Here is a 15,964-nt window from a genome sequence, read left to right as displayed (position 1 = left end):
CCCATAGCGAGCACGTGCTATGGGGCCAGATGTGTGGGCTCATTCCCAAGCTGGGCTGTTTGTGCCCATAGACACACAGTGTGGCTTAACACACATAGTGAGCCTCGGCCCTGACCCTTGCTCCCTCCTCACAGGATTTGATTGTCAGCAGCCAGTAGCTCCCGCTGCTGCCTCTTTGCCTGTGAGGAGAGAACGAGCACCAATGCTCAGCACTGGATTGAAAGAGGAGGCAGGCAGACATTTGGAAGGGGGAGTTGATACTGGAAGGTTTTTATACATTAATACATAAAATGCATTAAGGAAAATTAAAAAAACCTTTGAACCACTTCAAGGTGTCTTGCAAATCACACTTGCACCATTCCTCAGTCTTACCTAGGCAGCTTGATGCACATGAAAACTCAGGGTGGATACCTGGGAAGATAATAAAAAATAAGTACATCTAATACATGCACTTTCCCCCATGTTTTATCTTCGTAAAAATGCTGCAAGTAAAGAAAAATACCTCTTGATCTGCCAGAAATCCTGAGTTCCTGATTACCTGTTTGGCAGGAAGTGGGGTTGATACTGTTCACTTTGCAAGAGAGGCTGCACTCTGCAAGGGAATTATCCCCTCAGCTTAGCGAATGAGATGAAACTTTACTCTGCAAAGAATACCCAATCGCATGCAAGGAAAATGAAACAGCATTTTAGCCTGCACACAATTGGATGATGAAAGTCAACAAAGCTTTACCTTATTCTCTAAGTTCTGGGTCATATTCCCCTGCAGAGTGCAACTGAAGTTATAGCCTGGGTTCACATATATGCGGTGTGGTATATCGCATGTGATTCACACAGGAACCGCACCGCATTCCTGTGCAAATCACATGCGATTTGTGTGCGGTGCGATTGGAGCCATACATTTTATATGGCTCTAATCACACCGCACCCACACAAAAAATGTGCAGAACTCTATTTTTGGTTCGCACTAGAATCGGATCGCATGGGTATTCACACCTATGTGATCCGATTCTGTACATTGCACTGCGTTTTTCGGACCGCTTTCGGGGTGCTGTTAACTTAACATACACACCCGCGACGGTTCAAATAAACAGGGTGCGATTCTGATGCGGTGCGGAATTCACACAGCAAACGCTGAAAAATCCACACCGCATCACTGTGAACCAGGGCTCAAAGTGAATTGTCTATTTGCCTTTGGTAAATCCATGGCAGTGTCTGTTCTGCACAGCATTGTCAGCCCTGCCTGCTATACTACCATCCATCTATCTTCCATCCTCTCTGTCCCTCTCCACGTGAATACATTGGCGTTGCTGTGATAAAAGCAAATCATGCTTCTCTGCAGAGAAATTTACACTTTGCAAGGGAATTTTCCCTTAGCTTAGTGACTGTAGTGCACATTCAAGTTGCAAAGAATCAAAGCCCGTGGTGTCATGCTCCACTATGTACAATTTATTTTACACATATATGTATTTTTTTATATATATATATATATATATATATGTGTGAATTAAATAAATAAATAGCAAACAAATAATATCAAGTGACTGAGTCCCAATAAATTTCCACGGCGTGATATTGCAATCACGCTAGTGCTGCATGCATATCTTCAAAAAGTGATGATCCTATGGTGTCTTCTAATGGTCTATTACAAAACAAATATAGTCCACCAATTCATATATAATGTGCTCCTTCACCAATTGTGCTCTCACCTGACGTATATGACTAAACCGTTAAGTGAGGTCATACAAGCTTGTGTCCCTTTAATTGGGCTCAGAGGTGGACAAATGGATAAATCCCTGTATTCCAGATGGATGGATGGATGGATGAATGGAGTTTTTCCTTTTTCCCACAAGGGGTCTCGCTGTTTCCTAGAGATCTTTTTCCTTGAGGTGGATAGATGGATAGAGTTATCCCTCTTCCCACTAGGGGGTCTCTTGACTCCTTTGAAACTTTTTCCTCCATGTGTATATATACCATGTTATTAAAAAGAGAATATAGTGCCTTATCTTCTTTTTAAAAAAATTATTAAATAAATGTAGTGCACTCACATAGTATACAGATAAAAACCGATTTTCTACAATTTTGCATGATCCTTAATATGTTTGCCACAATCCAATATACTTGCTGTGTGGTTGCCTTTAAGCGTCATGATGTCAAAGCCCCTCCCCTACGCGTTACGCCACCGGGTCATGTGGCTTCATCAGGGGGAATTGATTAATATACACCATAGTAGCTCACAAGAATCACATTTATTCACTTTGCAGAGAATACCTAATCACACATAAGGAAAATAAAAAGAAAACCATATTTTTGCTTGCACATGATTGGATGATGGAAGTTAGCAGAGCTTCATTCAATAAGCTAAGGATAAGTTCCCCTGTAAAGTGCACTTTCACCTGTAAAAAGTATGTATCTTGGAATAAGTACTTTTGAGGGTGTACATGCCCTAATAGGAACTGAGCTCCCAGGAACTGCTCCTGCAAGAATTGTATATGCCTGATGAAGATATCACAGGAAATTATAACATTGTCTTGCTATAGGAACAAGGTAAAATGACTGTTGGGACATGCTCTAGAGGTGAGGGGAAACTTGAGTTAAATATGGTAAGGGCCCGAATATACCCTTTGTTAAAATATGGTTAGTACTTTAATATTCATAATCTGCAAGGGTGTAATGACAAATTAGGTGGGGTTGCTAAATGCTGAGCATTAGTACTGCACTTTATACAAAAATACAGGACAGCTTCTACCACTGAGCATCATTCTTTATGGCAAACGTATTACTTAGGGCTACCTTTTAAATAAACTTAAATAGCACTAGTAAAACAGAATGCAGCAAGCAAGACTTATTCCAATGCATTATTCCTCATTGCAATGTAAGGACAGGTTTAATAAAAACAGCATTTTTTGGACATTCTTACATTTTGTCTTCCATGAAGCAAGCCTAAGTGGCTTATCTTGTAATTGATATAATCTCAACGATCATTTACCGAAAGAGTTGAATAAAATGACCTGACACACAAGGACAGTGAATGAATTGAGAATCTGCAAATTTATACAGTATCAAATATCTTCCTAAAACATGGAGTAGCACAAAAGTGATTAATTAGTCACATCAAAAATAACATTCAGGTATTACTTTGTAGTAAAAACTAGTTTTTACTACAAATGACCAAGTAGTAGTCTTGGATTATACTGGAAAACTACATTAATAAAAAAAAAAAAGTTTATTATGTGACGTTGGGGTTTTTTTTACTAAAGGCAAGTAGACTGTAAACTTTTTAAGTGCAGTTGCACTTTTTCTATTAGTAAATGTAAATGTTGAAAAGTTTTGCTTTGTAAACAATACCCAGTCATATGCAGGAAAAAGAAAAAAAGAATTTCTGCTTGCATGTGATTGTATGAGCTTTATCACATTTACTTAGCTCTAGAGAAAATGAGTGAAACTGTACTTGCAAAGTGCACAGTGCTTTTTCCTTTAGTAAATCAACCCCTTTGACTATGGTGTCTGCTATCTATTATAAAATGGCAATAAACTGTACATATTTTCTTTCCCAATTTCAGCTTTCTGCTACCATTGAACTATGTTGGTATAAACATGGCTGACTTTAATTCCTGCATTAATCCAATCGTGCTTTACTTAGTAAGCACAAAATATAAAAATTGTTTTAAGGTAAGATTTTACAAAATAACTATTCTTGCTAACATGCATATACAGTATAGTGCTTTTAAATCCCAATTGAAGTCTTGCATCTTTTTTCTCTTTATAGTCCTGTGTCCCCAAAATGTTATGGTTTGCAACTGATTTATGATTGGAAGTGCATCATACTTCCTTTTCTTACCCTACAGTGTTCTATACTGGCAGAGCTGAGTAAAAGCCACACCCCCAAGTCTTCTTACACTTATTGTATTGAAGAGAAGGGGTGGGTTTCTCTCTTACCTTATAGAGTGTACTGAGTCGTAAAAGGGAAGTGAAAGTTAGACTAGGAAAATGGAGGTTTTTAACACAAAGTATCTGACTACATCTGCATATCTATTTGTGTTAGACTTTACAGCTTATAAAGTAGGCTTGTTGTATAAAAGCCTACAAATGTTTAAGACCTTCAAAAGTTTATCATTTAAAAATTAGAAATATACAAGGACAAATTTTGCTTACTGCATCCTATTACAGCTGTGCTTAATACTTATTAGTCCTGCTCAATGATTGAGCTTTTACTGATCCTTTTTTTTTTTTTTTTGCTGGGTTTCCACCCTCATTAGTTGAAATTATGCATTTCTTGAAGTGTGTCCTTTTGCTTAATAGAAAATTTGAGATTTTAGAATGGAGCACAAGCCATCCATTGTTGTCATCCTATAGTTCTTTTTAAAGGAAACCTGTGCTGAAAGAAATATGCATCCCGCCATTCATGACCCATCTTTCTACAAATGTCACCTGTGACTGATTCTATGGTGTACCTGCTTTCTGAATCACTGCTCCAGAAATAATAGATAAGGATTTTGGACTTAAACATTACTGGCATCATGATTGCATTATGCTTGTTGCAGACTTTATCTCATATACTACTAAAATTAGAGACAGCCACAGAACTAGCTTTTTCAAAAATAAGTTAGTATTTAGTGAACCTACTGTATAATTCTGATAATTTTAATTATTACTAAACATAATTTGTACTTCATCATGTTTAATATAGGACATATAATATATATAACTAACTTCTAAATTAAATCCCCATAGCTAAGAACAAGTTTCTAAATGCTGAGGTTACACTGCTGGATAGAATTGCTTTGTATGTAATAACTGTCTGTAATAACTGTCTGTAGTAGATGTTGTTGATGGCTGGTCTTTTTCCTTGCTACATGACCAGAAATGTATGGAACATAATTTTACTTTCTAAATGAAGAAAAAGTCAGACGTGCTGTATATATTCTAAATAGCTTTGCATGTTACATAATTTTTACTTCATTTAATTACCAGAAGTTCTTTGAAAAATGTAAAAAAATAAGTTTGCATAAATTGTAATTTAAAAGTTCAGTATAAGATGAAGTTCATAAGATATGACTTAAAATCTTGTGATTTCTGCAACCATTTTCACTACAATTGTGAGATCTTATCTAAAGCCTATCTTACAATCTACCTGCACAATTTATGTACAGTCTTCCTCAGATTTACCATAACTATATAAGATGAAGACCTAGCCAAACTATCCAACCAATCTGTATCCAGTCAGACAGACCCTTGCACTACAGAGCTGTTGGTAGATCTACAAAAAATTGTATAGTTAGACTGTAACGTGTTTGGTGAGCTTAATGTTTGCTGGTGGATCTACGTACATAACAACTAGGGTAAATACTGTTCTATCTAGGTTCTAGATGAATAATGAGAAGTCTCTTTAGAAAAAATAAATAATCTCCTGTCCTTCTAAGACACTATATTTCTGTATTTCTGCTGGAGAATTTTTCTCCCATTTTTGACTCTGGTGACTATTTTGATCAATACAGAAATAATGAGAAATGCACATTTTTAGAGATTTCACAGGAATAGGAGGTGAGGGGAAATCTTCCAATGGGTGAGCTTTATGGCCTGGTTCACACTAGCACGATTTCAGATGCGACTTGAGTCACACAAAATCACTTGCCAAGGGAAATCACAGTGTTTTCAGTGGTGCTCATTCACATCAATGCCATTCAGCATGGAGAAATTTTGGAAAAGGCCCCTGTACTGCTTTGGTGAGATTCCAGTGTGATCTTGGCCCATATAATATACAAATCTTATAAAATGTGCATCAACTTTGCACCCAAGTAGCACTATATTACCACACTGAAAGTTGGATCAAAATTGTATCACAGCAGTGTGAACCTAGCCTACACAACTGTCTAAGAGGGGTTATATTCTCACTTTGGAGCATCTCTTCTTACTTCCTGCTGCTATTTTAAGGAAAATCTCCCTGACAGGACAGAGAAAACTGGGTAATAGACTTAACCATTCCCTTCCCAATCCAAGCAAGACAACATTTATTGGCTTTATATGCAAATTATAATACTCCTGAGCAGGGGTGGACTGACAACTCTTGGGGCCCCCGGGCAATAGGGGATCATGGGGCCCCTGTGTCCTTGCCCAAACTCAAAAAAGCCTATGAAAAAGGTACCAGGGGCATCTCATGGGGCCCCCTACTGACCCCAGGCCCTCTGGCAGTGCCCAAGTTTCCAAATGGTCAGTCCGCCCCTGCTCCTGAGTGTATTATTATTTACACTCTAAAATATTAGTGTCTTCCCTGTACGTTTATTACATATCATGTTTTGCTGTATTAACCAAAAGTATACATTTCTAAACTCTAATATTAATATTTGAACACTTTTCTGTTCTGAAATATAATTAACAGCTAATTACATAAAATAATCAACAATGAATATAATATTATGTCTTCATTTGTTATTTTCCTTTCAGTCATGCTTGTGCTGCTGGTGTCAACCCAAAGAGCCAACAAATATTGAAAATAAGCAATCCTGTATAAAATGTAAAGGCTGTGATCATGCCTATGAGACTTTTTCTCCAACAGCTAAGTCTATTCTTGTTGAAGCAGAAGATGTGTCCATATGAATATTTTTATTCAAGATCAAAAAGAAATTCAGCAAGGACTGGGGATTCTGAAGATTGTCAACCTGAGAACTTGGAACACTTTAGAATAGGCAAGAAACACTTCAATAGGTCTGCACTTAAACAGCACTTAAACTATGACTCCAAGTTGCATCTGATATTTGTAAATCTCAAAGATATATAATAATACAGCCAATGAATAGGCATGTATAATAATACAGCCAATGAATAGGCATGGAATCAACTGCCAACAATTTGTTTTATGAAAACGCAATACAAGAAGAAAATAGATATTTGAATAGGGGCCTGTTGTCAGTTATTAGAATGGTGACCTGCTGCTAGTAGAGTTTATGAGTAGTGAACAGAAGCTAAGAAAACTAAACTAGGTAAAAATTCAAGCAATTTGTACCAACCAGATCTTTGGTACAAGATATTCTTGTGATATTCTTATAGTGTTTAAAGCTAAAAACCAGGCAGATATAAAAGATACAAGTTATGCAGTTCTTTATTTAATAATACATAATTAGACAGATCTTTGTTTAATAATACATCAATACATCTAATTAAACCTCAGGATTTATCTGCTTATATTCTGCCTTTACTGATTCCTCTCCCCCCTCCCATCAATACACTAAAGAGATTTTGAAAGAAAACCTTTCCCTTTTTAATTGCACACTTTATTTTAGACCCAGTGGTGTCATCGCTAGGCCCATGCTCTTCTCTATATAATGCAGACAGATCATGGCTGTTGGGAGGGACTGGCAGAGTGATGTACATAGTTTCCTGAAAACATCACAGCAGCCTGCCCAGTACACCTCTCAAAACCTCTAAGAGCACCTTGCCCCAGTACACCTCTCAAGGCCCCCAAGCCCTGATTCAAGTAATAGGCTGGTGGAAATGATATAAATATCACAATTCCTTGATGGCGGAGTGCCGGTTTGGAGAAGAGGGTGTTCCTAAGAAGACTACATTTTTATGCAGACCAACCTAATTAATGATCAAATGTAATTATTAGCCCCCATGATTGAAAAAAATAAAAAGGGTGGGCAAGATAAAGCAATGCTGAGGAGGAAACAGCTAGATGATGCTCGATGTCCTCCAGCCAGGATTTAAAGTAGACATTTTCTGACTTATTTCAGCTTGTAATTCACACTGTAAACTTACAGTGTGTAGTAAAATCAAATCAAGCAAATTCAGTACAGGAAAGGAGCCTGTACAACTGTGGAATACTGAAGGTAAGGTTGGTATTTAATACAGAGCAGAGTTCAGAAAACTCTCTGAGCTGAGAGAGAAGCAATGCAAGGTACCAGTCAGTTGTGCTACATGTACTATATGCTGATAGGAGGTGTGCTGTTCTATTTTCACTGTCCAGTTATAGCCTAGGCTTGCGGGAAAGCATGGTCTATATGTATTAACCAATAGCAGCAGAGAAACTTCAGGTCTTTCATCTTGCCAGACAGGGCCATGTTTTGTGGCAGGGGTGTGCAAATCTCAGGAGTGGATGGAAAGAAGTACAAATGCTTTGGCAGGTAGAACAGTTTTCATACATGTATATCATCTGTTTATTTAGCTGTGTGTCTGGAGTTAGGCTTTAAAAACTTTTTTTCTTTGTCTATTCCAGCAATTAAAATAAAGTGAAATAAGCTTTAGAGCTGGCTCATATTGGGACATGGTGCTAGAAAGGCAAGTTCCTTGACCATTTACTGCACCGTATGTGATAGTATTGCCCTTGCAAGACGTAGAGTCCATAATTGTTCATTACAGTATCATACAGTTTCTTGTGGTGCAATCTGAAAAAGTTGTGCCTGCATGACTTTATCCATGTTCCAGTACATTTGCCAATTGAAATTAATGGACTGTCAAAGCCCTTAGTTCTGTACTCTTAAAAAAAAAAAATTGTTAAATTATTTCCAGAATTTTTTTTTGTTAGTTTTGGATCGAGTATGGAAGGAATAGAACTGTTCATTTTTAACTGTTTTTGAACTTTAGTTCAAGAGGTGTGTCTTCACTTGAAGGAAAAATGTTTTTCAGCAACACAGACAGTCAGGGAATATTACCAAACCTGTCAGCTTTTTATTGGTGTGTGTCCCTGTTGTATTTTTTTTCCTTACTTCCTGTCTGGTAAAACCATTCTCGCTGGGGCAGTAAGTGGGGAAAATCTCTCCAACAGACCCCTAGATAAGATTAGAATCCTGAAGGGAATTACAATCTTTCTCTATCCTATCCAAAACTTTAAATACATTTTGGCGGTATGTACCTTTTATTTTCCAGTGTAAACAGTGCCAGTGAAGAAAGAAACAATATGATATAAAACATATTTGTAATAACTTTTCATTTTGTTATGTGTTGCAAAACAATTGAAAGGCAGATTTTACAAGTACTTGGAACTTAGTGGCTATGTCTACTGCAAGCAGGCACATTTTCATATTTCCATTGACCATGGGGCTGTGTTCGATGTCTGAGTCTGCTTTTTTAAAATACTAGGGTATGTTTTTAAAAAGTCATATGCAAAAATAGGAAATATTATTTTCCCTTGGTTTTCCACAATATCCTGTGTAACGTATTAAAATGTAGCCATGAATGTTCTATCAGGCTTAGTAGGTTTGTGGAAATCAGCAGCAGAGATTTTGAAGATATGTGTACTGCATGCATATCAACATTTTACTGTGTTAGGAGATGGCATGGCAGATCTTTACTCCCCAGATATAGCACATTTCTATCCTTTCACATAGCATCAATACCATCACCATCTTCTCCATCAACAATATAGCAGGAATTTATCTACAGCAGGAGCCAGCAACCTGTCAATTGCGATCTACCAGTTGATCATGGCCAGGTGACTTGTAGATCGCACCCTCAGTTTGCCTACCCACCATCTGCAGAACAGTGGAGCCTCATAGAGAAGAAGTGTGTGTGTGGGACTATCTTTTAATATGAGGGAGCCATTGCTGGCCCTGGTGTAGCAAGCAAGCATCCGCATTTTCCAGAATGGATTCTCTAGCTCTGGCTGTAAGCCTCAGGGAAGTGATACAAACTGCACTCCACTTCTCTGTATCTTGCCTTAATCAGACTGGAAGGGTGCCAGAAACATCTGCAAGGGACAGAGACAGAGAAGAGCTCTGATTTATGGTGTAGTTACAGTGGTCCCCTCTCTTTTATTATCTTCCATTTAGTTTAGCTCGGTGAATTTCATTCAGTGCATTTCAATGTTCCAAGTGAAGCACACACAAAATCTGAACTGCAGTGCACTGATGTCATCATTGGCATAACACCAACTATAACAGAGAAAGCAACTATTATAAGGGGCTCTAGAAAATAAGGGCTCTTTCACTGCAGTGGCCAGAGGTGTACACGCAACAAGAATAATATGCCCTGTGACTCCAGCCAGGTGTAGTGCCTGCCAATGTTGACCTATTCAAGTGAATGGGGCTGCTGTACAACCGCCCTGCAACTTTGTGTAGTACAGCAACCAAAGGCTTAAAGCAAGCGGTGAGGAGATTTTATATCATCTTCTCCCCACCTGCTGTAGCCACTTTGAGCTGCTACAATGGTGGTGCCATCATGGTGCTCCATGTTATCATAAAGATTTAGAATGTAGAAAAAAGAAAAAATGGGGCACAGCTGTACGTGTAAGAGGTTGAACGAGCACATGCTTGTCTACATGCTTAGGTATGAGTGAAAATTACCACAACACTTACAAATGATCATAACTAACCTGAATTAATCATTTTCAAAAATGGGGAAAAAAAACATGGTTGTAATGCAATGCTCTGTGCTTAGGCAAAATGGTTAATCAACTGACCTCATCAATTCAGCTAGCTGTGTGATCTGTATAATGTTTCATCTGCAATGATATGCTAAGTAACAACACCTACCTGTAATCAAATAATATTATGTATTTACACCTAAATAGTAAAATTTTTAAAAATGTTATTTTTGGATTATTAGTAGCTTAAGCATTCAGAAACCAATCTATCAGAGTTGACAAGACATGTTAAGCAAATGGATATTTTCTACAAGTATTTTATTGATTTTGTATCTGTACAAGTTTTGTTCTACAGTCAAAACGGGTAAAAGCAAAATTATTTAACAGACAGTGATAATTTTCATAACAATTTTCCTCATGTATTTTTATTTTATTATATAAAAAAATCATATATGTGTCTTTATATAGAACTTTTATAATGTTGTGTATACAAAAAACATGTCAATAAAACTATTTTAGTTACATTTTGTGGTTGTCTTGCTTGCTTAAAGTTGTTAAAGCTAAAAGTGAGATGATAATATCATGGTACACCATTTTGAAAGATCTTTAAAGACTTTAAAGTCTCTGCTCTAATTTATTTCAGAGGTGTTCTAGCGGGTTGAGGTTGGGACTCCTTGCAGTCCAGTCATGTTCCTCCACCCCAAGTCATGTTGGAACAGGATGCAGCCATCCCAAACTGTTCCCATAAAGTTGGGAGCATGAAATTGTCCAAAATGTCTTGGTATGCTGATGCCTTAAGAGGTCCCTTCACCGGAACTAAGGAGCCAAGCCCAACCCTTGGAAGAAAAACCCACACCATAATCCCCCTTCCACCAAACTTTACACTTGGTACAATGCATTCAGGCAAGTACTGTTCTGGCAACCACCAAACCCAGACACGGCCATCGGATTGCCAGACAGAAAAGCATGATTCATCACTCCAGAGAACACTGTTGTAGAGTCTACTGGCGGCATGCTTTACACCACTGCATCAGATGCTTTGCATTTCACTTGGTGATGTAAGGCATGGACGCAGCTGCTCAGCCATAGAAACCCATTCCATGAAGCTCTCTATACACTGTTGTTGTGCTAATCTGAAGGTCACATGAAGTTTGGAGGTCTTTAGCTATTGACTCTACAAACCGTTGGTGACTTCTGAGCACTGTGCGCTTCAGCATACGTGGCCTACCACTTTATGGCTGAGTTGCTGTTGTTCCCAGTTGCTTTCACTTTGTTATAATACCACTAACAGTTGACAGTGGAATATTTAGTAGCAAGGAAATTTCATGGATGGACATTGCACAGGTGGCAACCTATCACGGTACCACGCTTGAATTCACTGAGCAACTGAGAGCAACCCATTCTTTCACAAATGTTTGTAAAAGCAGTCTGCATGCCTAGGTGCTTGATTTTATATACCTGTGGCCATGAAGGTGATTGTAACACCTGAATCCAATGATTTGGAAGGATGTCCCGATACTTTTGGCAATATAGTGTAGCTGACCACCTGATGTCAATGTAAGGGATGATATGTACACTGAAGCACACATGACTCACTTCTCTTTATCCATATCAGCAGTGAGGTGCATGCACAAGCAAACACAATTCATTTCTTGATGATCCAGTAAGATTTGTGCTCAAGCACACACATATCATTGCATACCAATAGTGAAATCTGCACACAGAGCTCGCTCCACGTTATGCACTCCACAAAGAAGATCTCAAGCAAGCACATACAGCTCTCTCCCTGGTATCCATAAGATTTATGAGAACCTTAGAACCTTAAAGTGGTTGTAAACCTCAGATATGAAATGTAAAAAAAGGATATCCCTCTATACTGGCTATTTGTCTCAATCCAGAGTACTAAGTGCCATTTCTGTCTGCTGCCTCATTCCTCTGCTATCAGCATGAAACCAGTCTGACAATTTTTCCTGATACCAGAAGAAAAATGGTGACAGGGGAGGGCACAGCCTGTGATTGACAGCCTCAGCACTGTTACTGTGTGTTGAGTGAAGGGGGGTGTCCTTTCCCTCAAATCAGCTCCCAGATCAGAGCTGAGAGATCCTTTGTAACTTCTGTACTTTGAATGGATGTAGCGGTAAGACAGCTGTAGATAGACAGGTACAACTTATGTAGGAGGATTTGTTTAATCATCTGTGGCCAGTCACTTCACTGGGTATATGTAAGGGTTTACAACCACTTTAAATTAGCATTCTGAAATCACATGGTTATAGAGTAGTGATGGGCTGAACACCCCCCTGTTTGATTTGGGGTCGAACATTTGATCCTACCGAGAGTTCGACCGCGAACTTTGAACATGGACAATTTACTAAGCGGTATCTTACCGCATCTGAGTATGCGATAAGATACCGCTCAACTTCTAAAATACCACATGAGTTATATTAAGTCATGCGGTATTTTAGTATTGTCAGTATTGCCCAACAATTAAAAACTTTTTTTAAAAAATGGCGTGGGGTCCCCCTCCATCCATACTAAGCCCTTCGGGTCTGGTATGGATTTTGAGGGGAACCCCCACGCCAAAATTTAAAAAAAACGGTGTGGGGAGGTCCCCTCCAAAATGCATACCAGACCCTTATTCGAGCATGCAGCCCAGCAGGTCAGGAAAAGGAAGGACGAGTGACAGCCCCCCTCCTAAACCATACCAGGCCACATATCCTCAACATGGAGGGGGTGCTTTGGGGAACGGGGGGCTCCCCACCCAAAGCACCTTGTTCCCATGTTGATGGTGACAAGGGTCTCTTTCCTACAACCCTGGTCGTTGGTTGTGTGGGTCTGCAGGCATGAGGCTTATCAGAATCTGGAAGCCCCCTTTAACAAGCTGGCCCCCAGATACTGCCTTCCCATGTGAATGAGTATGCGGTACATGGTAACGCTACCCATTAACAAAAAATGTAATGTAAAAATGACAGGAGACAGTCTTTGACAAGTCCTTTAATAAAAACAAACATTTAAAAAATGTCCCCCGAAGTAGATCCAATGTCAATCATGATGCCTACCGCCACCACCAACCTGAAAAAAGAAAAGAAAACATGCTCTGCTCTCGACGCTGGCTTCCACCGTCTGACAGCTGCTCCGGGATGACAGTTCTTAAATACTGTGATGATGTTGCAAGTGTGTGTGTGTGTGTTGTGACGACATCATGTGCTGTGATTGACCAAAATAATGCACTGTAAGGGCACAGTGCATTGTGGGGCACGGCGGGCACACAGCGAACACACGAACAGCCAATGTTCAAGTCAAACTTACGTTCGACTCAAACGTAAAGCCCATCACTAATATAGAGAATATTACAGCAGGTTCAAATGAAAAAAGAATATGTATCTATATTTTAGACAGATGACTGTAATTTCCAAATCCCATTGCAAAAACTGACTAATCATTTAGTCAGCCAAATGTTATTTTGCAATAGCCAGTGAGTGTAGGCAATGAGTAAAGGATGGTCCATCCAGGTACAGTGGCCTTTTCACTTTATCATAGAGAATTAGACAAAATAAGTTTTATTTAGTAAGCTTCCAGTAATGACACATTAATCTTTGTACGATCTACTTTAAAAGATTTTTTTTTTCTACAGTCATATTGTAATGTGTATGGCTAAATTTTCAGGTTTGATAATATACTCATGTTTTTATTAAGTTTAAGTTGAATACCAAAGAAAGAAAACACACAGAAAGCATTAGATTCTGCTAATAATAAAGCAAAAACATAATTATAAACAATATGCGCCTGACTATACACTGGAATTCAGTACATTCTTGAGGCCTTCCCTTGCCTATAGTAACATTAACAGAGAAACCAACAGACAGGTAGGCTAATACTCCACTATCTCCTGCAAATTAAATTTGGTTAATATACTTTCAGGTCTATTCTATGAACAGAACAGATAATGATAGAATGTTTAGATGGTTGCTACCCATAGTTTTCAACCGGGGTCAAGCTTACTGGAACAAGCCAACATGTTATTTCTAGTTTCAGAGGGTTATTGTACATCATTGTTCTCTGTTATCTTACTGTTTCCCTCCTCTTTAACAGGAGGTAAAGGTCATGAAACAATTCTAGTACTGTGCACAATGACAGTATTTCTATAACTGGAGCCTATAGGAACACCACCTTTTGCCAGGACCTGGACATGAACACAGGACCTCTGCTGTGTCTGGTAGTAACGCTTCTCACTGAGCTACCTGAGATGCTGGACAGCACTCTATCTGATCCATTGGACAATCCTGCCTTGTGTCTAGTTTTCTCCTGAACCTTGAACTCTTTACTCCTCTCATGAACTTCCTGATTTAAGCCATGCCTCTGCACTTCCTGTTTGCCACCTTCTCCATTCAATATCCCGCTCTTGTCACTACTGCTGCCGTATATTCACTTCCACTCGTTACCGACCTTTGGCTTGTTTTTCGACTGTGCTTCTGCCTGATTTCAACCTGCAACCACTTGTTACCGACCTTCAGCTTGTTTACTGACTATGCTTCAGTTTGATCCCTACCTGCTATATCTGCTACTGGACTCTGACTTACTCACCTCCCTGTGGGGAGATCCTGAGGACCGCATCCTGGTACTAACATGCAGCAAAACCCATCTCCACCATCAGGAGCTCTGGTGAATACCGTTTAGTGCTTAGACCCAGCACCTCAGGTAAGCTATGTCATCTGCCAGGGTAACCTGCTTGTATACCATCTTGCTGGTTGGTGGAAGCATATCTGGTCTCTGAACCTGACACCTGACGTGACATCTTTTGTGTCCAAAGAATTGCCCCTCTGCTAAAATCACCTCTATGTAGTATTTTTGTTTGTATGTTTTACTGGTTGTTGTCAGGGCTCCCGGGTGTGACCAGAGGTGTGTGACTGACGCAGGGAAACGCAGACTTCAGATATGTTATAAACAATGTAATTTATTAACACTAACAATACAAACATAAACGCAGTGCAATACTAAAACATAACACAGTGCAAACAAACCAAACCAACCAACCACAGATAACAGTACATACAATGCAAGCGTCGTCAAGCAGGCCGGGTCAATATCAATCGGGCAGGTAGGTACAGGGGGAGCAAGCGGAGAATGGTTGGGGTCACAAGCCAGGTTCAGCAGGTAGCGGGCAGCGTGGTACAGAGGGTCAGGCAGAGGAGAATGGTCAGACAAGCCAGGGATCAGGAGCAGGAGAATGGTCAGACAAGCCAGGGATCAGAGCAGGGTCAGCAGAGAATCAGACAGGAACAGGAACAGGGAACAGGGAACAGGAAACAGGGCCCAGGAGAAACACAACACCAAGGCAGAGTCTGCAGGTCTGAATGTCCCTTAAATACACCAGTATAATTAGTTCCAGGTGTTTGACTGGCTGCAAGGTTGAGTCTCTGATTGCTGGGAGCACCCGCTGGCCAGCCCTGGTACTGCAGCTCATAAGGCAGGTGAGTCCCACTATTGCTGGCCAGTCCATTCCTGACAGTTGTAATCTGACTTACAATATTGTGACGGCATGTAAATTAGCTTACAAGAAATTAATGTATTTTTATTGGTGATGTAAAAAAATGTGTGGCTGATGACTATACAGGGAAAAGATGCCTCTTGCCTTTGACACCTAGAAGCACAAGTCTACTGTACCTAATG

At 39.4% G+C, this 15,964-nt stretch overlaps 1 protein-coding gene across 1 annotated transcript in view; it reads left to right on the top strand.

Moving 5' to 3' along the window:
- The window catches only part of EDNRB (endothelin receptor type B), a 45,471-nt gene extending 34,650 nt beyond the window's left edge, over nt 1–10,821 (top strand). Inside the window, exons 7-8 of the mRNA XM_089680458.1 lie at nt 3,561–3,669; nt 6,442–10,821. Of these exons, the coding sequence (XP_089536584.1) occupies nt 3,561–3,669; nt 6,442–6,594 (262 nt within the window). The 3' untranslated portion in view covers nt 6,595–10,821. The remainder of the gene's footprint in view (nt 1–3,560; nt 3,670–6,441) is intronic.
- Nucleotides 10,822–15,964: the final 5,143 nt, after the last annotated feature.

This window comes from Staurois parvus, unplaced genomic scaffold, assembly GCF_062004578.1.
Source record: "Staurois parvus isolate SC_StPar_1 unplaced genomic scaffold, SC_StPar_1.0 ptg000243l, whole genome shotgun sequence".
Lineage (NCBI taxonomy): Eukaryota > Metazoa > Chordata > Amphibia > Anura > Ranidae > Staurois > Staurois parvus.
The sequence above is the reverse complement of the archived record's forward strand: the minus strand, read 5'-3'. Positions and strand labels throughout refer to the sequence as shown.